The 23,971-nt window shown below is 51.1% G+C and overlaps 10 protein-coding genes across 10 annotated transcripts; 5 read left to right on the top strand and 5 right to left on the bottom strand.

Annotated features, from left to right (window-relative positions):
• Window positions 1-156: 156 nt before the first annotated feature.
• POX_a00446 (uncharacterized protein) lies at window positions 157-1,062 on the top strand (the record flags this gene model as incomplete). The annotated part of the gene is made up of 1 exon (XM_050109388.1): window positions 157-1,062. The coding sequence occupies one exon, from the start codon at window positions 157-159 to the stop codon at window positions 1,060-1,062; it is 906 nt and encodes a 301-aa protein (XP_049973156.1).
• A 309-nt stretch (window positions 1,063-1,371) lies between these two features.
• POX_a00445 (Adrenodoxin) lies at window positions 1,372-2,075 on the bottom strand (the record flags this gene model as incomplete). The annotated part of the gene is made up of 3 exons (XM_050109387.1): window positions 1,372-1,613; window positions 1,675-1,781; window positions 1,840-2,075. 3 exons carry the CDS (start codon window positions 2,073-2,075, stop codon window positions 1,372-1,374), a joined length of 585 nt encoding a protein of 194 aa, XP_049973155.1.
• A 465-nt stretch (window positions 2,076-2,540) lies between these two features.
• On the top strand, window positions 2,541-4,122 carry POX_a00444 (uncharacterized protein; the record flags this gene model as incomplete). Its single annotated transcript, XM_050109386.1, has 2 exons — window positions 2,541-2,906; window positions 2,968-4,122. 2 exons carry the CDS (start codon window positions 2,541-2,543, stop codon window positions 4,120-4,122), a joined length of 1,521 nt encoding a protein of 506 aa, XP_049973154.1.
• Window positions 4,123-5,189: 1,067 nt separating this feature from the next.
• POX_a00443 (bZIP transcription factor hapX) lies at window positions 5,190-6,758 on the bottom strand (the record flags this gene model as incomplete). The annotated part of the gene is made up of 1 exon (XM_050109385.1): window positions 5,190-6,758. The coding sequence occupies one exon, from the start codon at window positions 6,756-6,758 to the stop codon at window positions 5,190-5,192; it is 1,569 nt and encodes a 522-aa protein (XP_049973153.1).
• Window positions 6,759-9,006: 2,248 nt separating this feature from the next.
• Window positions 9,007-10,632, bottom strand: POX_a00442 (uncharacterized protein; the record flags this gene model as incomplete). The annotated part of the gene is made up of 5 exons (XM_050109384.1): window positions 9,007-9,285; window positions 9,369-9,946; window positions 10,011-10,238; window positions 10,309-10,404; window positions 10,470-10,632. The coding sequence occupies 5 exons, from the start codon at window positions 10,630-10,632 to the stop codon at window positions 9,007-9,009; spliced, it is 1,344 nt and encodes a 447-aa protein (XP_049973152.1).
• A 1,305-nt stretch (window positions 10,633-11,937) lies between these two features.
• Window positions 11,938-13,488, top strand: POX_a00441 (Vacuolar aminopeptidase 1; the record flags this gene model as incomplete). Its single annotated transcript, XM_050109383.1, has 1 exon — window positions 11,938-13,488. One exon carries the CDS (start codon window positions 11,938-11,940, stop codon window positions 13,486-13,488), a length of 1,551 nt encoding a protein of 516 aa, XP_049973151.1.
• Window positions 13,489-14,022: 534 nt separating this feature from the next.
• POX_a00440 (uncharacterized protein) lies at window positions 14,023-15,495 on the bottom strand (the record flags this gene model as incomplete). The annotated part of the gene is made up of 4 exons (XM_050109382.1): window positions 14,023-14,441; window positions 14,670-15,048; window positions 15,116-15,220; window positions 15,295-15,495. 4 exons carry the CDS (start codon window positions 15,493-15,495, stop codon window positions 14,023-14,025), a joined length of 1,104 nt encoding a protein of 367 aa, XP_049973150.1.
• Window positions 15,496-19,449: 3,954 nt separating this feature from the next.
• On the top strand, window positions 19,450-20,805 carry POX_a00439 (20S-pre-rRNA D-site endonuclease nob1; the record flags this gene model as incomplete). Its single annotated transcript, XM_050109381.1, has 2 exons — window positions 19,450-20,232; window positions 20,290-20,805. The coding sequence occupies 2 exons, from the start codon at window positions 19,450-19,452 to the stop codon at window positions 20,803-20,805; spliced, it is 1,299 nt and encodes a 432-aa protein (XP_049973149.1).
• A 417-nt stretch (window positions 20,806-21,222) lies between these two features.
• On the bottom strand, window positions 21,223-21,858 carry POX_a00438 (H/ACA ribonucleoprotein complex subunit; the record flags this gene model as incomplete). The annotated part of the gene is made up of 5 exons (XM_050109380.1): window positions 21,223-21,242; window positions 21,311-21,402; window positions 21,458-21,531; window positions 21,635-21,647; window positions 21,839-21,858. 5 exons carry the CDS (start codon window positions 21,856-21,858, stop codon window positions 21,223-21,225), a joined length of 219 nt encoding a protein of 72 aa, XP_049973148.1.
• A 491-nt stretch (window positions 21,859-22,349) lies between these two features.
• POX_a00437 (uncharacterized protein) lies at window positions 22,350-23,744 on the top strand (the record flags this gene model as incomplete). Its single annotated transcript, XM_050109379.1, has 1 exon — window positions 22,350-23,744. One exon carries the CDS (start codon window positions 22,350-22,352, stop codon window positions 23,742-23,744), a length of 1,395 nt encoding a protein of 464 aa, XP_049973147.1.
• Between the last annotated feature and the right edge of the window lie 227 nt (window positions 23,745-23,971).

Below are 23,971 nucleotides of genomic sequence, written 5' to 3'. Positions count from 1 at the left end.
GAGAGGCCAAGGAGGCAATGCGGAGTTCCAATCGGAGAGCGGGAGGCTCTCACCGCCCAAAAAAAAAGTTGAATGCTTCTGAGACGATCGAGGCTGCAGCTCGCGACTTATCCGGTCCAACATTCAATTGTCATATTTATTTTTACCTTTTTCACAATGGTTGGATCCTACTCCAAAAAGCGCAAAGTCCAAGATGGCATGCAGGGCAAAACCACACGGCCCAAGAAATTCCGCAAGCAGCGCGAGTACCACAGCAGTTCTGAAGATGAGCAGGACGACCAGCAGGGCGACTTCAAGCCCGTCAATCTGGCCGACTCGGACGACGAAGACGAGGGTGGTGTGACGGTGACCAAGAAGACCGTTGTCGCGCCCCCCAAGAAGAAAACAACGAAGGTGGTCGCCTCAGCCAAGTCAAGACCTACTGCCGACGATTCTAGCGACGCAGCCGACGACGACGACGAAATGCAAGACGACGAATTCGATGAACAAGATCTCGTCGCTTCCGCGTCCGATGACGAAGATGGGGAAGACGATTCTGATGGAGATCAATCGGCGACAGGTGGCAAGCGTCGTACAATCCCCAAGCGCAACGATCCATCGGCCTTTTCCACGTCTATTTCAAAAATTCTGTCCACCAAACTTCCTGCCTCCGCTCGCTCCGACCCCGTGCTCTCGCGCAGTAGAAAGGCTGCGCAAACAAGCAGTGAATGGGAGAATGAGAAACTCGACAAAGCGGCTCGTGCCAAACTCCGTGCTGAGAAGAAGGAAGAATTGGATCGTGGCCGCGTTCGGGATGTGATGGGTGTTGAGCGAGGCTTGACAGGACAGGTGGGAGAGGAGGAAAAGCGTCTTCGCAAGACAGCCCAGCGTGGTGTTGTCAAGCTGTTCAACGCCGTGAGAGCTGCGCAAGTCCGAGGCGAGGAGGCCGCAAGAGAGGAGCGCAAGAAGGGTACTGTCGGCATGGGCGAGCGAGAGAAGGCCGTCAACGAGGTCAGCAAGCAAGGATTCCTTGAGTTGATCAATGGCAAGAAAGGCAAGCCATTGAATATCGAGGAGGCCTAACTTGATTGCAAAAAAAAAAAATTGTTTGGCGGATTGTCTACGATTATTACTACCCATGGCATCTTTCCGGCGTTGGGAGATTTTTCATGTTACCTTCGTGTTCTTTTGTTCGTTTGCTTGTAAATCAATATGACCGTTTTCTCTCAATATATATAAGATAAAGTTACAGGGGAGTTTTCTTCTCGAGGCATCGCAATCATCAAACAGCCCTGTCTTTTCCAGGTCGTTGATAATCCAACCGGCCTCCGTGTGGGTTCGCCGTCGCTGCGGTTGCACTTGGCTTGGAGAGGTTTGAACCATGACTCCATCTCACTTGGACTGGAAGTCGCTCGCCTGGAGGTTTCGAGTCATCGAAGGCAGACGCACAACAAGGCCGTCCAAATCTTTGCTCATAATCACTTGACATCCGAGTCGCGATGTCTCAGTCAATCCAAATGCCAAATCCAACATGTCGTTCTCGTCATCTGAAGGCTCCTCCATCTTGTCAAACATGTCTGGATCCTCCACAATCACATGGCAGGTTGAGCAGGCACATGAGCCGCCGCATGCACCTGTAATTTTGGGAGTGAGTTTAGCCGCCTGTCTACCATCTCTCATAGGAACTGCACATACCCTCCATCTCGAGATCATTGGCCTGGGCAATGTCCAACAAGTTGTCACCCTCAGCCACCTGCAATTCCACCTTGGTACCGTCTTTGTCGATAAACGTAATATTGATCCTACAATCACGACTTGAGCCTCTCTCCCTGCAACATAGATTTCGCTAGGCTGACTCACTCCTCGCCGGCCTTTGGCGGCGTGATGTGACCATGAGCGGTATGCGCCGTCACAGAAAAGGATCTCCGAAACTTCCACGTCTGCGGTCCCAGCCCGCCGTTCTTTCCTAACCCAGTGAAGGGTTGACCTGTAGAGTGGCTGAACTGTCGCGGAGGCCGGGTGAGACCGAGAGTACCGTAGTTCGCCTTGGGCGCCGCGCGGCGCAGTTGTAGACCGAATTGCCGCCAAATGGCCATGGTGTGTGGGTGTGGAGGGCGAGCTTGGTCCCGGTGGATGTCAGTTGCAAAAGAGGAAGTTGATGTCGGCCCCGGAGTCGGGAAAGAGATATCTCGGGGCAGAGACGCGGGCTGCGACCGTCCAATGGCCAGTCAACGGGAAACGCAACTGGGCAAGACTCTTCTTTTTTTCTCTTCAACGGAGCCAGCAGAGGCAATGAAAGACAAATAAAAAGGGCTACAGGTCAAAAATGGGCCAAGAGTTCAACTCACTGGGTATAAGTCAACGCTGTAGTCACTGAACCTCGAGTAGTAATGCAGGGCGGGCGTCTCGGCTTCTACCCGGACCGCCTTTGCTTCCCAAAAATTTGGCGGACTCATCGACCTTCTCCGAGAATCCAAAGCTTCGCGTAGCTTTCTTTCGCTCCAACGCCGACCGCCGATCATACAATCACACCTGAACATCCCACCTCCCGTCACTTCAGAATGGCGACGCGTGAGGGTATCAATCCTTTACGGCCATATTATATCCCACAGTCGGGCTTGTCCCCCACTGCCTCAAATGTCACCACCGAGGTGACGTCGTCCTCGTCTGCCCAGGTGTTTGGAAACACCGCGCGCGACCTGATTCCGGATATCGACTACTCGGACTATCTGGACTCTTCTCCATCGGTTTCGGACTGGGTCCGGGATGCGTTGAACCGAGCTCTTGTTCGGTATACGAAAGTCCTGACCGCGCAACCCTTTGATGTCGCCAAAACCATCCTTCAGGTGTATGTGGTTCCAGATTCCACGGAGCCATCAGAGCAACGGAAGACTCCCTCAGGCGCAGAAGAAAACACATACGAATCGGTGAGTTAGTGACTGTCCCTGTCAATCTGTGTTCTCATTTACTAAGCGCCCCGCGATTCAGGATAATGAATCCTCTGGCGATGAGAGTATCTACTTCACATCGGCCACGCCGGCTACGCCGTCCTCAAGCACACCACGATCTCGAAGGAATCGACACCACCACATCACAGACCGCAGTGGATATGTTCGACCGGATTCGGCAGCAGGGCTACCCAAGTATGCGCTGAGCCTTCGTAATCCAAATTCGTTGATGGATGTCTTGTCGCAATTATGGTCCACCAGTGGACCCAGCTCCCCCTGGAAAGCGTCCAACGCCACCTTCATCTACTCACTGCTGCTTCCGACGCTCAATACCTTTATTCGCAGTCTTCTTTCAGCCATCGTGGGCTTTCCAGAAGAGGACATCTCATCCTCCATGGCCGCCGATATCCTGACGGCACCCTCTCCCCTCGCCACTCTCATTCTTTCCTTCATCTCCACTTCACTCTCTGCAATCCTGCTCTCTCCGATCGACACAGCGCGCACGTTCCTTATGCTCACGCCTGCCACACATGGCCCGCGCTCCTTGATTCACGCCATTCGTCAGCTTCCCACTCCCAACTGTACCATCCCATCTCACTTGGTCCCCATCACAATTCTGCACTCAAGTTTGCCCAGCTTCATCACAACCTCGGCCCCGCTTTTCCTCAAGTCCTACCTGTCAATCGACCCTCTCCTCAATCCTTCCATGTGGAACCTCTTCAGCTTCCTCACGTCTGGTCTCGAGCTCGCCGTACGGTTCCCGCTCGAGACTGTCTTGCGCCGTGCCCAGATTGCGAGCTACACCTCTCTCAGCTTGCGCCAGAAATCCTCTGCGGGCAGCGTGCATGCCGCCTCCATTGATGCCTCAGACGTCGAGACCATTGTCCCTACCCCGCGCACCTACCGCGGAGTCTTGGGCACCATGTGGCACATTGTGCAAGAGGAAGGTGTCACCTCCACAATATCCGATGCTGAGCGTGCTCGTCTCGCTGTCGGCCGGGGCAGTACACAGCAACAGACAGCCAAGCGTCGACAGGGGCAAGGCATTAAGGGTTTGTATCGCGGCTGGCGTGTCGGGATGTGGGGCATTGCTGGTTTCTGGGGAGCCAGTATCCTTGGTGGGTTTGCTGCTGGTAGCGAGGAAGAGGCTACAATGCTTGGAGGCTCGAGCCAGACCAGCGGTGGGCGATTCTAAGTTTTGAAACGGGCTTGACAATCACTTTGCCTCTTCGTCTCCCCATCCGATTAATCTTGGACTGACGGTTCGACAAAGCCGCAGTCTTCGCACGCGTCTTGTAGGCCAGGAGGTATCCATCCGTCCCGAGAATACTTATCGGTCCTCCCTACCTTTCGCTTGCTGGTCATTTCAAGCTTGGGTATCCTGCCAAAAAGGACGATGACCTGCCCAGGCAACACAGGGCATCAGCTGTATAAAAGACAACTTCTTACATACTGTCCTGAAACACGGACTAATTTCACCTCCTTTACGATTAATCAGCTAAAATGGATATTTTCTGATTCATTAACTTGACTCTGTGATCAATCTTTCCAGCGGGACGCTCGCGGTGGTTAGTCCCACCTTGCTTCTACCTTCGTGCGATTATGCGGACATACAAGTGGCGGTGATCTCTCGTCAAGAGGTCGAGACCTTAATTCATTCACTATTGAACACGTAAAAAGCAAAGAGACATGCCACGGAGATCTTGCTCCAGGGGCGCATACCGCCGGGAGTCCAATCCGTCTAGAAGAGTGGAGTTGAGGAACGCCAAGAAGAATAGTCGCACAAGAGACAAGAAACGTAAAGCAGGCCATCATCGTCATAAAACACAACAGTATCTATCCATCATGATGCTGAATCAAAGTCGGAACAGCTTGGTAGATGCCAAGTCAAGTACAAGCAAGAAAGGGAAAGGGGGAAAGGAGTAAAAGAACGATCAAATGCTTTTTGAGATTGTAAGAAATGAGAGAGACGCAGAATACAGAGCAGAGGAGAAGAATCTCGCGCGCGTATCCGACAGACGTGATGATTTGTCGGGAGATTTCTGTCGAAAAGAAATGATGAGAGATTCATAGTCGATGCTCTCTGAACGACGGGGAAATGCGCGTAATGGTACAGAAGAGGCTCAAGAAGACGGGTATCAAGATAGCTAACAAGCAAAAAAAAAAGTATGACAGAACGAGGAGAAACAGCCAGCACGGATCGCTCAGAAGGTCATGAGAGGAGATTTTGGGAGCAAAAAATCATCAAGCCAAAGGCGGTGCTCAATTGTCGGCGAATCGCCTGTCAAAGTAACGAAGCACACCCATCACACTGGCTGCCTCGACTTCCATCGCGGGTCTGTTGCCATGACCCTCCGGAAGAGCCAGATCACGCGGATTAGGCAGAGTGTGCAGCTTCGGAAGCCAAGTTGAAATCTCGTCGCTAGCCTGGTTAAAGTTCGGGTGGCGCGAGAGGGTGGTGAAAGCGTCAGCACAGCTCAAGGTCAGCGCGTTTGTATTGGCTGGCTTTGGCGCTATGGATTGGGCAGACGAGGAAGCTTTGGGTGCACTTGATGAGGAGGGTGCATTTCGCGACATGCAGCATCCTCCGTCCGCACCCTTGCCCCCGCAGCATCCGCCTCCGGATGGGCTGCCACTGGCCGATCGAGAGGCGGCCAACGTCTTGCAGAAAAGCGTACTCCGGGGATCGGCCTGGCATTGAGCACAAGTGCCAGGACCATTGATGCAAGGATTGGTTGCCTGGTTAATTGGTGGAAGAGTGACCTCGGAGCGCACATCACTCTCAGAAGGAGGTGGGGTAAATTGGGACATGGACTGAATCGGTGCAAGACGGTTGTTGCCGAAGGATTCCCGTCGATTCCTTGAGAGTTGTGCTTGCTGTCGCTGTTGCTCTTGGGCAGCCATCTCGGCACATATGCACGGAGTACCGTCCTGGCAGAACCCACAAGGGTCCACGGGTGGCGAGGAGACTTCGTTTTCAGCATGTAAGCTGGACTGAGCCGGTGCAGCCGCAAACCGCGATGTGAAATCTATCTCCATCTCCTCTGGATCGGGCTTGATCTCTGGATCCGAGATATCCCGAGCGGGACTACCGACACCGTGAGGAGGGTGTCTAGCACGAGAGGACTCGTGCGTGTCGATCGGCATGCCAAAAGCGTCCTCAATGCACTGACAATGTGTGGTTGAGCAACTGTTACACCCCAAAGGTACGTGGTCCAGGCCATCGTCTTTTTCATGGTCTTTATTCGTGGAAAACAAGTCATCCATGCGAGATGACCGGGTCAAGGGGCGTTTGCGAGGTGGAAGTGGCACAGAGTCAGGCATTGTTGACGAAGATGCTCTGTTGAAAAGGGCCGTTGTAGAAGACCGAAGCTCTTTGGTCAGCGTCTCCTTCGCATTGCGCTCAATTGAAACCTCCTTCTCGAGTGCATGGCATCGGTCGCGCCACCACTTGACCTCCTCCCGAGCCTGTTCCATTTCTCTTGACAGATTGCTCATCTGCTCTGTCAGAGCAGCGACCCGAGCTTCATGCCCATCTTCGATTTCCTTGATTTGCTCCTCGAGTTCCTGTACTCGAGCGGCCCGACGCTCTCGGAATGCGCGCTGCGCAGCCCGATTTTGGGCCTTACGCTTCGTAGGTGGTGTATCCGTGGCAGGCTTGCGGCCAGGTTTGGGGCGAGGAGGGATAACCCATTCTTTGGACGTAATGGAGCCGGGAGTTCCGGGACCAGGTGAGGGAGCTACGGACGGGCGGACGGCCAGGGCGGGGGCCAAAGGTGGCACCGCGGCGATTGTCGGCGCTGGCGTGGGAGACACGCCTGTCGTGGCCATGGCGCTATCAGACAATATTGTTGGCCTGAGATGGCGGTCAGTAGGAGCATCAGTGGTCGAGGGGAATGAGTATTGGCGGGTGTGAAAAGCATGAGGGAATGAGGCGATCGAGCGCGGCCTCGGGAAGTACGCACGGGTGTCGCTTTGGGTCGGAGGAGCGGAAGTGCGATCGTACATACACTCCAGTAAGCGAGGTAGACAAGACACGTGTGAAATGAGCAATCCTTCACAAAAGATGACCCCTAAATTGAGGACGACAGTCGGCTTGAAGAACAACGAAAAAAGTGATCGAAGGGGCAAGGCATATGAGTGAAAAAAAAAGAAATCCAGATTTGAGATTGCGGGAAAACGGGGGGATCGAGAGATCGGGGCAAAACGAGGGAAGTGGCCGTCAGACGAAAAGTGCCGATGATCTGATTAGATTGTCCACTCACATGATCCTGGCCAATGCTGGCTCCCAAGGCCCGGTCTCGGATGCGGCAGCACCGCAGAAAAGGTGGCCCTACCGGTGGACGGCTGGGCGTGTGGGCCAAGCATAGCAAATGCGAGCGAATGGTGTTCTTCGCTCACTGACTCACGGTGGAGTGGTGCTTCAAGCGGCCTGTTTATGTGTATGCTGAAGTTCTTTTTGCGGCCGGCAACGCGAGGAGATCTTCAAAATTCAGTGGTCGAGGAGAATTTTTCGGCTATCTCACGCAGCTCGTAAAGATCACAAGAGTGTGCTGAAGTATGACTCCCTAGACTGAAATCGATTGGAAGGACGGATATACGAATAGATGGAAAGCCAGACACACCGAAAGCAATGCAGCATCACTGGTGCGACTATTTCATCCGGTCAGACTCTGGTTCCAGCCCTGTATCCGTATCCTGAGTGTGGGATTGTAGACACAAGCGACCGGAATCCGATTGATCGCCGGCATCCGCACATTCAACGGCAGACTTTTCAGCTGGAGTCACGACAATCACACTGAGAACAGCCTCTTTTGTGTGCTCGTAGAACATTATCCGCACTTCAATCCCTCTTAGAAAACTACGAACGGTGTGGTCAACGAAGGACCAATCTTGACGATATTCTTTTGTTCTTTCCCTTTTTTCGGCCTGAGACTACCTCGTCTCAATCTTCAGCCGGTTGTGCGCTGGAATCTTATCAGATGGCGCTAGTGGCTAATTTGGGCAATTCGACGCTTCCGACCCACGTTGACGTGGACTGGTCATGGCTCCGTGCTGTGTCTACCCCTCCACCTGGTCCATACGATGACGAGATGAAAACTCAACAAGCACATCCTTCGGGAAGAGGTTTTCCGACTTCAACCTTACTGGTCTTCCACTGCTTCTCTAGGTTTCAATTCTCCTACGGTATGCCCCTTTATTGGCTTATGCGTCTGTCGCGGGCTGGATCACCCTTCCGACTTGTTGATCCCCACCGGGCTTCACCTGCTCCTTATCAATCAGTGATCTTGAACCTCTTTACCCCACTTCGTGGCTTCTGACTCGGCGTGAGGCCTTTCAGGAGGGACGAGCCAAAAATCAGCCGGTGGATAACGCTGTTTATGCTCGGCGATGTCGGTCATTGGCGTGATTCGATGGGTACATGGCAGCAAGGGTAAAAAAAAAAATCACTCATGGAACATCAATCGTAGCCTGGCAGACTGAGACCGGGCAGTCTTGACGGCTCAAGGAGCAAAGAAATAGGAACCACGTAAGAAGCTAGTGCTGAATTCGGGCTGTCTGATGGGTCATGACACCCGTGCCGAGAAGGTTACGGCGCAGTAGATGGCTATGGTCGAGCCAGTATGATTAAGCGGGAAACACACCAACCTACTACACGAATACAGCAGGCTCGCTCACTCAGTTCAACCATGGATTTTTGTTGAGAATTTGGCATCGATTTGGTCAATCTCCATTTTGCGCTTTTTGAAGATGGAGAACCATCTTTCCATCTCCCGTTTACAGCTTCAACTGAAAGCGAGATGCCGCGGATCTACATCTTTCCAACAGAAATGATAGAATCTCAGCACATATCAGATCAATTGATGGCTGTTTGTGCTCATTTAAGATACATTCATAAGAGAAACATTATTCATCATATCGTCGTGAAGAATCCTTTCTCGCAGCAACCGGTCCGATTCTTGGCCGAAGTGGAGCATAGCAGGCCCCTCATCTTCACCTGCAGATTATCCGGAGCGTCCACCAGACCGGAACCTCTCAAGATCCATCCAATGATATACATCAGCATCCTATCACCGCTTTAAAACTCAGTCAGAGTAGGCGAATCTGCAGAAGGAGGAGCCGAGTGCTTCGTCTGGACAAAGACCTTCTGCATGCCCTTGTCACGTCGATCAAAGGCCTCATAGACCTGCGTCATATCCTCGAGGCGCATGCGGTGAGACACCATATCGAGGGGGTTGATCTTGCCCTCCTGGATGAGCTTCATGAGATCTTTCCAGTATTTTTGAACGGGAGCCTGTCCATTGCCAATGAAACGGACACCCGTCTCCATCAGTGCGCCAATGTTAAAGTGATTGGTCTAACAAAGGCGACAAGTAGTCATGATCAGCAGATGAGGAGTGAATACAGGAGTTGGCCCTGTGCAATTGGTGGGGAACTCACAAATCCTGCATAGATTCCGGTTACACCGATGCGGCCAAAGGCTCGTACCGAGGTGATCATTTCGTTCACAATCTCCGAGCTATCTGTCTCCATGCCGAGCATCAACTCGAAGTAGTGTGCCCACCCTTTAGCATACTCTCCCGCGGCACACTCCAAACATACGTCGGGACCTCCTTCAGTCATCTTCTTCAGCTGTGAGGTGACGGACTCGCCCTTGGCAAGCTTAGTGAAATCGATCGTCTCAAGCTTGGGCACCTTGCTCTTCACATAGTCCAGTCGCCAGGCACCATCGCCTCCGTCAATGAGAATGACCCGACTGGCACCATGATAGAAGCTGAATTCGGCACACATCTGACCGATAGGGCCACCACCCCAGATGGCAACAACATCTCCCTCCTTGACACCAGTATCAACTACACAGTGCCATGAGGTGGCTATCACATCCGACAAGAAGAGGGCCTTCTCGTCAGGGACATCATCTGGAATGGGGAGCAAGTTGACATTGCCATTCGGGACACGCAGGTACTCAGCTTGACCACCAGCAAAACCTCCTGTGAAGTGCGAATATCCGAACATGCCTGCATATTACTTAGCATAAAGACCACGTTACGCGAAGAATCAATCAAGGAAATGAGTTCATACCGGCTGTGCGATTGCCATACATGACATTGCTGATAGTGTTTTGGTTTGTGTTCTCGCACTGAGAGAAGAGTTCCCGATCGCAGTTCCGGCAATGACCACATGCGATGGGGAAAGACACCACCACCCGATCTCCAGCCTTGACCTTGGAGACCTCGGGTCCGGTGGTCTCGACGACACCGCAACATTCGTGGCCCAACACATCGCCTTTCTGAAGCTGGGGGATGACACCTTCAACAAGACAAGCGCCCATTAGCCTCGGATGATGCATACGGAGTGAAACGCCAGATTTTGCTCTTACCGTGGTACAAATGGAGATCACTGCCACAGATGGTACTTCCAGTCACCTTAATCACCACATCACCTGGGTCAACTACTCTGGGCTTGGGCATGTCGACTGCGGCAAAGATTAGTACAATCTCCTTTCAAACCTCTCCAGGTTCCGCTTGAAAGAAAACACACCAACGGCAACCTTGTTCTTGCCCTGCCACGTTGTGGCCTTGATAGAAGGGCCAGTTTCCATGCCATGTTCATTCTTGTAGTTGCTCACATCCGTGGTGATTTCAGCATTGTCACCGTGTCCGAGGACTTTCTCCACAATGTTGGCCGCCTGTGACACAGCCATGTTTTCGGTTCGCGAGGGTGTGATATTGTTCGTTGACCACGCGCAGAATGTATCGAGAAAAACTGATCGATAGCTGCCTTTCTACGGGCTGGACGGATTTCTACATATGCGTTTGGCGAGTGCCGCCAAGGCGCAAGATAGGCCATTACCCGCTTCCGCGTCATTGCAAATTCAGTGGAAGTTGGTGCCGCCGTTCAGGCTTGAGGCTATATTGAACCAGGTTTTAGCAGGAGACTGACTAGTGACCGGCTAATCCACTGACATCACAGTGCGATCGGCATTAAGATGACTATTGCTCTCTCTCTCTCCAGTTCGCCGGCTGATTGACGGGCTGGAGCCAGCCTCTTAGCGACCTGCGTCCGACTGTCACTACTGACGACTCCACTTCGCTCCACCAACCATGTCCGACTGCCTCATCGTTTCAAGCAATCGGTCGTTCCACCTCTGGCAAGCTTTGTAAGACCTGGTCGTCGGGACTTGGCTGCACCTGGAACAGCGTGTCGGAGGTCCAACGGTTGGCCGTTAGACTTCTCCCGATCGGGATGATGTGGTCTGCAAGATCCTCGATCCAGCTCCCAAAACAAGACGTCGGAACAGTGCCCATCCGATCGAGCTCGCCATAGATTCTCCAATCAGTCTTCCAATTGTTACACAACCATGCGTAGCAGCTGGAACCGTGACGAATGCTCCGTCATGTCAGTGACCATCGTCATGAGTAGAAAGGCCCACTAAGCCACGTGCTCTGAGCGGAAATACAAGTCCCTGTACAACGTGACTAGTCCTCTAGGTATTCAACAGTAGCAATGACTCACAATCCCTTCTTCGCGTCGCCCACTGAACACATGTCCTCCAGGCTGCAATGCCTATTCAAGTTGGACGCGATAAAGGCTTCAAGAGAGGGCAAAAGCAGGACATCGCGGCACGCGGCATGCGGCATGCGGAATGCCGGGACTTCTCTGTACTGTAGATTGATTGCCAATTCAGGGTTTCTTCTTTCCGGTGCCAGACCAGGCCACGCGTGACTGTCGATCCGTCGTGAGGTTTCCAGGCGGCCGAGGCAGCCAAGTGCCTTTATCGGGCGGCCCTGCTGACCAAAATCGGCATTTGGAGCAAAGTGGAGCGATAAGCAAGGGGAACCGCCAGCCTCCGCTTTCCTTTCCCCTCACGAGGTGGAAACGGGGCTACGGAGGACCGTCGCTCACTGCGACACTGCCGACATCTTACCATCCCTCCACAGACCTCTACTTCATCGCCCTCTTTCACTCCACCACGCTTGGTGAACCTATATTCGAATTCGGTCCAATCATGACTAGAAGACATCCTGCCGGTCTCGATCGCCCTTGGGCCTCGCAGATCTACGCACAACTGCCAGAATCCGGGAATGTCCGTCCAGCCCCAGCTCCAGCAGCACCACAGCTGACCACGGCATCAACCGTGACCGAGGCGCCTGTTCGCCCCGAGGACTATTCGAAACCGTATTGCGATTTTATGACCGCCAACCCCACGATCTTCCATGCGGTCAAGTCCTTCTCCCAAGACCTCGAAAAGCATGGATACAAGCAGCTATCCGAACGAGCGGTGTGGACCTCAGAACTCAAGCGCGGTGGAAAGTTCTACGTGACTCGTAACGGGAGCGCGCTCCTGGCCTTCAACATCGGAAGGGACTACAAGAGTGGTAATGGCATGGCCATCATTGCGGGGCACGTTGATGCCCTCACAGCTAAACTCAAGCCTGTGTCGAAGCTTCCGACAAAGGCTGGTTTCAAGCAGCTGGCAGTGGCCCCCTATGCGGGCGGCCTGGGGCCAACTTGGTGGGATCGTGACCTGGGCATCGGTGGTCGTGTGATCGTCCGGGATCCAGCCACTGGCAAGGTCGAGTCCAAACTGGTGAAGCTGGACTGGCCAATCGCCCGCATTCCGACGTTGGCTCCTCACTTTGGCTCTCCGGCCAATGGACCATTCAATCCTGAGACCAACATGGTCCCCGTCATTGGTGTTGATAACTCAGACCTGTTTGAGTCGTCAACGACCGAGTCGAGCAACATCAAGGCCGGAACATTCGCCGCAACGCAACCCGAGAAGCTCGTCAAAGTCATTTCGAGCGAGCTCGGTATCACCGATTACAGCAACATCATTGACTGGGAACTGGAGCTGTTTGATACCCAACCAGCTCGTCTCGGAGGCCTAGAAAAGGATATGATCTTTGCCGGTCGCATTGACGACAAGCTCTGCTGCTATGCTGCCCACGAAGCACTGTTGGCCTCGAGCGACGAAACCTCCACCGGCATTGTCAAGATGGTCGGCATGTTTGATGACGAAGAGATCGGCAGTTTATTGCGCCAAGGTGCACGCTCCAACTTCATGGGGAGTGTCATGGAACGCATCACCGAAGCCTTTGCTGAGCAGAACTATGGTCCCAACCTGCTCTCACAGACCGTTGCCAACAGCTTCCTGGTCTCGTCCGATGTCATCCACGCGGTCAACCCTAACTTCCTCCACGTTTACCTCGAGAACCACGCTCCCCGACTGAATGTGGGTGTTACCGTGTCGACCGACTCCAATGGTCACATGACAACCGACAGCGTCAGCCACAGCATCTTGAAGAGGGTTGCCGTCCGCTGCGGTTCAACCCTGCAGCTTTTCCAGATTCGAAATGACTCCCGTAGCGGCGGTACCATCGGGCCTATGACCAGCGCCCAGATCGGCATGCGCGCGATCGACTGCGGCATTCCCCAACTCAGCATGCATAGCATCCGTGCTACAACGGGAAGCTTGGATCCGGGTCTGGGTGTCAAGCTCTTCAAGGGTGTCTTTGACCACTTTGAGGAGGTTGACAAGGAGTTTGCGGAATTTTAGAGAGATGAGTGAACGTACTTACACAATGCCGAATTTGTTAGACTCGAGTTTGCTCTTTCCAGGCGGCAGCATCATGTAGTTTGATTTTGTAGAAGACCTTCGAGACCCGGTGGTAGTAGAAGCGTACCTATACCAATGACTATTTGCTCATTCACTCACATCTGATTCATATTGACTCTAATTTTATTTTGGGCTCGTCTTCTGTGATTCGATATTGGAGATAGGCACCAGTCATGTCGGCTAAGAGCCTTCTCAGAGATTCAAATGACTCTGAAAAATGACAAAAATGATGAACTAAATACTGTCTAGGGAATGCCGGAGAGCGCGAGCGGACCGCGTGTAGCCACCATGTCGTAGGAAAAAAACAGGGCAAACGAGGGTATCGGTCTAAACAAAAGAGATCTTTGACATAAGAAAGAAATTAACAAGTGTATATGACAGCACAGACAGAAAATGTCCCTGGGCCAGAGGCTCGTGTGAAGCCGTCCTGCTCTCATGAGAACCGTTTGATGTTGAGGTAGACCGTAGGGATTTTTATACGCGCGACACAAAAGAGCAAGTCGAGACGCTGTTTTGATGTCGATGATGATCTGGACGATCTATCAATTCTGAAAGATAGGCGGAATCCGCCGGATAGCCCTTCTCAGCCAACGATTCGCGATTACCCGGCATATCACTCCGCATTGAAAAGCGCGTTCCGCCAATCGTCTCTGGATCTCTGGAGGCATACTCTGGGTCTTCGTGGGGGGCTCCGAGTGTGGAAACGTCGGCCCAGGTGGGCGGCGCTCTTTTGATGGGACCGATACTTGTGCGTGTGGGCTTGCTGCCTGCGAAGGTGGACACGAGTCCGGGGAGGATCTTGGATAGTAGTGGTTTGAGAGTTGGGAGGCAGGCGCAGATTATTCCGGTGTTGCATTCGATGGCGGACCATGAAGCAGCGCCGACGTTGTCATCTGGATGTTGAATATTAGTGAGAGTCCAGCAGGGTAGAAAGAACAAGGGGGGGGGGGGGGGGGGGGGGGGGATTGCGATTTAAACGTACAGGTTGGATCAGTCGAGTCGGAGATTTTTTTCAAGCTGATTAGACGAATGATACTTGTAATGCAGACGCTAGATTGACCGTTTAGTTCGAGTTCTGGAGTGTGATTGAGGTTGATGTCGAGTTGAGAGGGGGTGAGTACTTACAATCCTCCAAGCGCGAACATGATCATAAGGATAATTTTTTTGCTTCTTGGGTATATCAATTGCAATCAATGCCGGAATTGGAATGATCAAGATGGCGAGGTCGGTAGTGATATGCATGCTGGCATTTGAAAACCACAGCCCCGGACGACTCAGGCAGTACCCTGGGAGGGTAGGGTTCCAGAACTTGGCGACAGGGATGCAAGTTAAAAAAGCACTGATGATGCACCAGGTACCATAGATGGCTAACATGGAGATCAATACCCAGCAGACGATGCGCATGCGTCGTGTTGGAAAGACACGGAAATACTGCATCAGGATAGACGCCTTTGCGCATAGTACGGCTGCATTATAGAATGGTATCGTGAGCCAAAATGCCTGAAATTGAATAAGAGTCAATTACACGCCAGATTTATTGTTGTTTCCTTGAGTCAACTTGAAGTACCTTCATCTGTCTTTCAAGGATTTCTGGTGGTATGTCTGCAAGATGCATCCCCATTCCGCTTGTAGCCTCGACAATGTCCAGACCCATGAAGATGAATGAATTGACCTACTCGATGTATAAGCTTTGCCCTTTTCAAAAGCTGTCAGACCTCCAAGACTTTGGGGAGGGGGAGAGCTCACCAGTGCGACAACAATCATCCAGTCATTCGCTTCTAGGCGTCGTAAAAACTTGATCCGAGTGTAGAGACGGACCACCACAAAAGACGCCGCCAGCGAGGTAAAAACCACGCTCATGACAAGACCTTGCATCCCACGAGACGATACATAGGGGTTGCCATTCTCGTGTGAGAGATTTGAATCGCGAATTTCAAGGTAGTCCATCTTCAACACCCGACTCGGATTTTTCTCAACCCTCGCTTTGAGATGGTTAAGAGATAACTGTCAGAATAGAAGCTGCGAAATCAGAAGAATTCAACTTTGTGAAAGGGCCACCAAAGGAAGGGCTCAACTGAGAGGGTGGTTTGCCTGGAATTGAATGATAGAATCAGGTACCAAGCCCAGTCGAAAGAGAAACAAAGCTAATGATGAATTAGCCTTTGACAGTGTGTTAATGAGAGTGAACACTGCCGAAACTCAGATCAGACTCTACCTGAAGCTTTGATCGCAAACACCTAGACGATTCAATCGAGAATCGAACCACCTTGGACTGGGCAGAACTGCGATCAAGAACTGAGTTCGCTAATCGCCCCTCTCTGGAAAAAAGTGTGTTCAAGACGGACTCCCTGCATGATGACAGCCGAAGTCTCCAATTTAAAAGGTTTGCCACTGCGTTCATGCGTCTCATTTTGATCCCTAGGTTACGAGTGGGATAGAGTAAAAACCAAAAGCGCAAGGGGCCGTGTTCTCGGATGAGCAAAGCCGTCCGAGCCTTTCAACCTGCCTCAATATGAACAAAGCTCTTCAGAATATTCAATTGCGCAGGTAATGAGTCATCTGTCAAAAGACACTCGGCTTGAGTTTCGGTGAAACAAAGCTAAATTTGAGTTTGGTCAGGTACGATCAGTGCTGCTGGCTACTGAAGGCATCGAAGTAGGCTTTAACACATTAAAATTCAGGCATCGTCTACTTGATGATTAATCATGGAGCTAAAGACAAAGCTCTAGTGATAAATTAAGTGAAAATACCTCTTTGTGTGTGGTCTTGGATGGTGTCAATCAGATCTGAGGGTCTGAGAAGAGTCTCACAAGATAGAAACATCGTATCGCACTCGGCCGCATTATTCTACCTCAGTCCACAGATTCAACGTGATCTCCACTGAACATACTACTACATTATCTTCATCATTCATGCTGGAGTATCTTGTTCTCTAGATATAAGCTGACGAAGCAAATCGGCCTCCTTCTGAATCCCCTGAAACTTTCCATTCTTTCCTCGAAGATGTCACACAGCTTGGCTCGACTATAGTCTGAACGATGATGGGACGTTTGCACACGTCTTCCACGTGTTTCTCAATCATTTTAAATCGAATTTCAAGTCTATATCTGTTTATTAGTAGCGACACGAAACGGTGACAAATAGGCTGATGTCAGACGTGTGTTCCGATCTGGGGCAGCAGCTGTGTGGAGTGTACAAGCGGCATACTGTAAATAGCCATTTCGAATCAATTGAAATAGATTCATTCGAATTTACCTCATCTGTAGGTCATTACAATAATTGAAAGATGCGATGGATGAAAATCAGGGGATTATTATACAAATTCAGCATTTGAAATGGAATCACTTCGGTAAGAACCAGACTAAATCGCTCTGGATTCAGGAGCTCACTCACTGTCAAAAGGCCTAGCGGGTGCATTCCCGTCCTGGGCAGCAAACATTTCAATTTGGGTCTTCCATTCGACTGAGTAAGGTGACAGTCCGTTCGCATGATGACCCAATTTTGGTAGAAACCATCTGATCCAGTTAGAAAAAAAACCTGCTGCTGGGCGAATCAATTCTTGAGCGGGTCACAAATTGGTAAGAGATTCAAAAATTGAATGGTAGATCAAAACTCGCTCCCCCAGCCTTGAACATGGCAAATTTCAATATTGTCCCGTAGTCACCTCAACGGAGGTCGAAAAAGTCAATTCATTGACGGATCCATCCGGCAAGGGGAATTTCACCCTTGCAAGTACCGAAGTCCTATTGCGAATACATAACATCCCTGTGGTAACAACTCAATCTGATATTAAATCCATTAAGGCCAGGACTGGACCTTCTAGAAGCCTGGCTCAATTGTGTCAAAACTCCCTGTTGGTCATTTCATAGCATTGAGGACTCGTTTGTAAAGTATGTCTGATGTGTTGTACGTGCTGAATACCTTCTTGTTTTGGCATGGGGCGTACGGTCGCAGGACACATGATCTTGAACACAAGTGTGTAAATAAATCGGAGGGTGAAATTCATGATGCCTTTCAAAGCTACAGTGCTTCCTAATATAGCCTTTGCCAATCTATTTCTTGGATGAGAGAGAATTTCATTTCACAGAACTAAAATGGGATGCGCCAAGGGGCAATGGCGGCTTCTTTCGCCTCGGCTTAGGGTGCCCATACATCATACCTGCGCTCTCGGTCCTACAACGACCCTTCGCAAGATGGAAACCGCCCGGGCGCAAGACTTACAGGGTACAATCCTTCATGAGTGACTTCAATGCGGAGAGATCATCTGGGGCAAGCCCAATTTTCTGGGATGAAAGACTGGGGAGCACATGGCTCGCAGAGGCCGCTTTTGGCTACAGCAATCTGTTTCCAACTTGACGTAGGGGAGACCCTCCTCCACCTGTCAAATCTGCAAGATGCCGGCAAGGCAGAACGCACTGATCTGACACGTACATGAATATTCCAGGCCAATTTTAGATTGGGGACGTCCTTTTCATCTACCTGCTGAGCACGGTTTCCAGCATCAATTTTTTTGTTAGTTCTGGCCAATCGACAGAGCCTGGCCATTGACACAAGCCTAAGCGCTAAGTTATCTCGAGGTCCCGGGGGTTACTTCACCTTATTCATCCCTTAAAGAAATACCTCCGTTTTTACCGCTTCCACAGACAGAGGAATGATGGATGAAACATACATAGACTAGGTTAGAAGAGAAGGAGAATCAATTTCAAGTTAGAAATGCGAAGATAGAAAATAGCTCGGGGTAGGTGGATTGATCGACGTCCAGGTTCACAAGTACGTCAATGAAGGTAGAGAGTCCAGGAGCTACCAAGTGTAATGATTATATTTGTAACAAAGTAGTAGTCCCCTGGATATCACATTCCCAATCATTTCAAGGTGGTCATTGTTCCTTCAATTCGAATTCTGTCCCCCGGATTCCAATGGGCGAACATTCAAGGTTCCCAAGTAGGCACTAGTGCTAGGTATGCGAAATTCCCGTGAGTATATATGAGGGTGCGATAATTCAAGGTTGTACTCGCCCCGTAGCATGCCATTATATATGGAAGTGTACCTAATGTACTGTTTTAATCGAGAGGTGTGTCATTCGTTGCTGGTTGCCATGACCGGAGAGATCAAATCACTCAGAATGAAATATGCCATTGCTGCAGCTGCATAGAGCCTGATGAACATGTGGAAAAGGTCTATCGGGACCTAGTAGCTGTGAATTCAAATAAAGCCCAAAAGTGCCCGAGATCAATTATAATGGATGTTCCCCCATGAGCCGGGCCCGGCGAGAATATTGATCACGATGGAACCTATAGGCCTCTGTGCACTTCCCCCCCCCCCCCCCCCCGGCTTCAAGAATGAATAATTAATATAGGTAATGGCATAATAAATGGAGTGCGTTTTTCCATTCAAGCTTAACGTGCATCGGCGACCAAGGCACTGAATTATGAGATTTCTAGGGACTACCTGAGGGCAGCTGGAAGTGCTATGTACAGAATATGTAGATGTATTGATGCGGCTCAAATATTGCTCTCGAGCCCGGGCGAGGACCGGTAATGTGGAAAAAGACCAGGGATCGAATGACAGATCCTGAATGTAAGACTAGGCACCTTGTACATTAACCGACAATCAGATGAATCACTAATCCATTCTTAACATTTCCTACTTGAAGCAAAAAAAAGGTTGCATGACAATGATAGGCGTGCAAGCCCAACCTCAGGTGAGCTGGGCCTTTCGGAGGGCGGAAGACGATAAGATAACGATAAGCGCACTGACCATCGCCCGTGAGAAATTTCCCTTTTCGCACCATTTCGGGAAGCGACATTTTCCCCGCCTCGAAGAAAAAAGTTACACGTTCGATATTTGAGTTGCTTTTTGGCGCATACTCGAATTTTCTGAATTCGAAGGATCAAGCACACCATGGCGGATGCAACAGCGCCTTCAGGGAAACCTGTGCACACGATCGTGCTGGATGCCGGTCCTATCATCAAAAATACCCCGCCACTTTCAACCTTGCTGGCTCAATGCGACGAGATCATTACCACTCCCGCTGTGGTCAACGAGATTCGCGACCCCGACGCCCGTGCTCGAGTGGAAACCCTTTATCTGCCTTTCTTGAAGCAACGCACCCCTACGCCTAAAAGCTTCAACGTCATCAGCGAATTCGCCCGCAAGACAGGTGATCGATCCGTCCTGAGTCGAGTCGATATCGAAGTACTGGCGCTCGCCTACGAAATTGAGTGCGAGCGCAATGGTGGCGACTGGCGTCTGCGAAGCGTTCCAGGCCAGAAGCGCGTGAACGGGAGACCGCCAGTGAAGGAGGAAGATAAGAAGGAGGAGGGCAAGGAGGAAGAGTCTGCGCCCACCGAGAAGGAAGCAACCAACGAGGAGGCAGAAGCATCAGTGACGGACAAAAAGGGAGAAGAGGAGCAGCAGCAGCAGCCAGAGGAGGAAACAACGCCCTCTTCCAATGCCGAGATCGTTGCAGAAAACATTGAGGCGGAGTCAACCATCGCCGAGGAATACCTCGACGAAGAGAACGAGGAGGATGAGGAAGAAGATGATGCAGCCGACTCGGATGGTGGTGAATGGATCACTCCCACCAACTACAAGAAGCGGCTGGCCCGCGACGAGAGTGGAGCGTCAGGCAATGGTGCTGAACCAAAGACCATGCAGGTTGCAACCATGACAACCGATTTTGCTGTAAGATCCCACCCCAATGTGTTCTCGTCGATGACTTGACCTGACCCCCGGTTGTAGTGCCAAAATGTCTTGTTGCAGATGAACCTCAACTTGCTCTCTACCACGACGCTTCAACGAGTCCAACACCTGAAGTCGTTTATCAAGCGCTGCCATGGCTGTTTCTTGACAACCAAGGAAATGAACAAGCAGTTCTGTCCTCGCTGCGGCAAGGACACTCTCACCCGTGTTTCATGCACCACTACCGCGAATGGCCAGTTTACGATGCACTTGAAGAAGAACATGCAATGGAACAATCGTGGAAATCGGTTCAGCGTCCCCAAGCCTATTGCCGGTAGTGCCAACGGCAAGTGGAAAGGTGGTGGTGGAAAGGGAGGCTGGGGTACTGAGTTGATCTTCGCCGAGGATCAGAAGGAGTACGTCCGATCCACAGTTGAAGAGGAGCGGCGTCAACGCCGTGAGCGTGATCTAATGGATGAGGATTATCTCCCCGGTATCTTGACCGGTGAGCGTAACAAATCCGGTGGACGCATTCGAGTTGGCGCTGGCCGCAATGTCAACTCAAGGAAGCGCTAAAGTACTGTACACGGTGCATTTTGCATTACGGATTATTAGACAGGAGTTTCATTGGCACTTTTCAAAAGTCTTTTACTTCATTTTCATTTTTCCAATGACGACCTGATCGTGGGTGCCACTGATCCACCGCGTCGAGAGATCGGTTGCGACTTGTGCTACAGATCAAGAAGAGAGACTCTCTTAGAAGATGGTGCAATTGAATTCTTGGTAAAACCATGAATCCCAATATACGGTTATCATTGAAGGGCAGAGTATTCGAGGCCGGAGGGGGTTTATCGAATGAGATTTGGCTATCGTAAAGCTCAGCCAACGCAATGCAGATCACAGCCATCCACAACCTGTACAATTAACACCTAGCGCCAATATTCAGGGGTTTTACCCCCCAAAATCCAGTATCCCAGTTTTTTATTTAATAATTCAAGATGAAGGAACCTCCTCTGCAATAATGAAAGTCTTAGTATGGGCGGAAGTTCGAGGAAGTGAGGGGCGCAAAGATGTCACGTACCAGGCTGCTGGGTGAGGAGAAGACCATAGCGGCGCTTCAGGGTGACACGGTGGCGGGAGTACTTGTCGTCGGGAGAGAAGCGAGCAGGGTGACTGTTAAGAATTAGCCATGGAGCCCATCTTGAAGGATCATACTCCGAGCGCTTACGCAGACTTGGACACCTTGCCATCGACGACCTTCTTCAGCGTGTAGACACGCTTGCCATCGGCACCCAGAGTGTACTTTTTGAAAGTATGTCAGTAATCGTGTGGACCTGACGCGATCGTTTCGTTCTGCGGAAGCGAGGTTTCATTCGGTGTGACGGCGAGCACAGGTTAGACATACCATCAAATGCATTCTAGATGAGAAAGATCAGTTTAAAGATCAATGAAAGACAAAAATCAAGTACAGAGACTCGGGAGTTGACTTACTTGTCGGAATTTGAGGGTGATTACGGTTTGGTGGTCGTCCTTGAGTCGTCAATCGTGAAGCGGAGGAATTTTTTGATGCCGCCGAGTGGAGTAGGTCCGTCGACGGTTGGCAACTCACCGCACCGGGAGCTTAGTCATCGCAGCCCGCTTAAATTGAAATGCCACGCCCGCCAAACTGCAACTTTTTTCCTTTTTCTCTTGTACATGGAAAATCTCAAGCCGATAATGCAAAGGCAGCAATGAGAACTCCAGCGACTGACTAAACAGCTAAAGCCTGCTCGGCCTTGTCCGAGCGATCATCTTGAGCAAGGTTCCCGCACATTCGCTCAGAGCTCGCAGTCACCAGGTAAGCTCAGCCGAGGTGGATGGTAGCTCAGCTTCTCGCGAGCTATTTCCTCCTTTTTGCCTATCCCCAGCCCTCCATTCGATGATGACCTTTACACCTAAGCCCAGGCAGGTGGCACCTTGATTTCTAGCTGCCTGTCAGTGATCTGCTTAAATTGACTACAACGGTATCTGAGAAAACCGTCATCTTACACTTGTTCATCACTCATCTTCGTTATTGAACGAGAATGCTGACGAAAGTATCAGAATAGGATCCTCTATCACATTGTAGTTGCTTGTCTGTCATGGCCGAGCCCGTGGCCCCTCCTTTGTCGGGGGTGAAAGCAGCCGCGTCGACGATAGAGTCGACTGCTGCAAAACCAGATGTGTCGGAGAAGGTTCATCCACCTCGGGCTTCCCGGCCTCCTAGACCAAATTACAGGCACATTCATCGCTTTCCTCTTCCAGTCAATGTGCATCACGTTCCTTCAGTAATTCCTCATAACCCTCTGTCTATCATAAGCGTTGCCCTCTCGTACCTCACCTTTCTTGTCTCCCCTCCTCGTCAGGAAATTCTCTCTGCATACTTCGACTCGGCTACCTCATCCGTCCATGTTAGCGATGAGAAGACGATCCGAGCTCTGTGGGAGATGGGGTTCTTCGGTAAAGGTAGTCTGAGTCGAAGTGAGCCTACTTGGCTGGAGCAGGAAAAAAAGAGGAGGGGTTTGATGGGCGGAAGCACGGTTGAAGAGGCTACAAGGAAACGTCGGGCTGAACGAAGGCAGCTCAAGCTTGAGCGAGCAAGACATGAGAAGCTTGCTGTGGAAGAGAGGTTGAGGGCTGAGGCTGCCGCCCGTGAAAACGGCGCTTCTCATGGACTCCTGGTGGATGAGGCTGCAGACGCACCCGCCATCTCTGTGGAGAAGTTCTCCGTGAAGAGAGCCATGGAAGCCAAGTTCCTCGAGAGACGGCAACAAGCAATGCAAAACAGAGAGACCGCCCAGTTGGTTGACTCGACAAATTCGTTGTCCTCGCCCTTCGAGAATCAGGGGCCTCTGCCGATCTCCACGACTCCGATTCAAAACCTCGATGACGAGTTGGATTTGGACATTTTTGACAACGAAGAGCATCTCCAACTTTCCAACGAAGAAGCTTTCTTCTTGGTTTACGCCCTGGGCGCTTTGCGCATCGTCGACCGCACAACCAATGTCGCCATTCCGACTCCGTCTCTCCTGAACACCCTTCGCCGTCACTCTTACTACCCTCCCCGTCCCGAGGGTGGTCCTCTAAAGGTTGATGACCCGTTCATGATATCATACGCGGTGTACCATCACTTCCGCTCCCTCGGATGGGTCGTACGCTCCGGAGTGAAATTCGGAACCGATTATCTTCTCTACAACCGTGGGCCGGTTTTCTCTCACGCCGAGTTCGCAGTCATCATTATTCCATCTTACAGTCACGAGTTCTGGTCTTCAACGGAAGATCTCAAGAAACACGCGACTGAAAAGCAATCTCGAAGCTGGTGGTGGCTACACTGTGTGAATCGCGTACAGGCTCAAGTGAAAAAGAGTCTGGTCATCTGCTACGTTGACGTTCCCCCTCCTGCCGGAAGGCCTGCAGACGTTGGTGCGGATCTCAATCGGTATCGGATTCGTGAATTCCTTCTTCGACGATGGGTTCCAAATCGCACGCGGGATTAAGCTGCAATCGTTCAGACAGTGTCATTTGGACCATGTTCAGGACAGTGCTTCACGAGCATTTCCACGTGTTCATGTACCTTAGTGTATTATAATTCAGCTGACCAAATCTAAATACCCTCAAAACTCGGAAACTTTCGTGGATCTTTGTTGAAAATGAGAATGCCCTGATACCTAAGCACTCGAATAGATATGGACATTAGCCTATGCCAGGGCTGAGACGCTCACAC

Source organism: Penicillium oxalicum, chromosome I (genome assembly GCF_001723175.1).
Source record: "Penicillium oxalicum strain HP7-1 chromosome I, whole genome shotgun sequence".
NCBI lineage: Eukaryota > Fungi > Ascomycota > Eurotiomycetes > Eurotiales > Aspergillaceae > Penicillium > Penicillium oxalicum.
The sequence above is the reverse complement of the archived record's forward strand: the minus strand, read 5'-3'. Positions and strand labels throughout refer to the sequence as shown.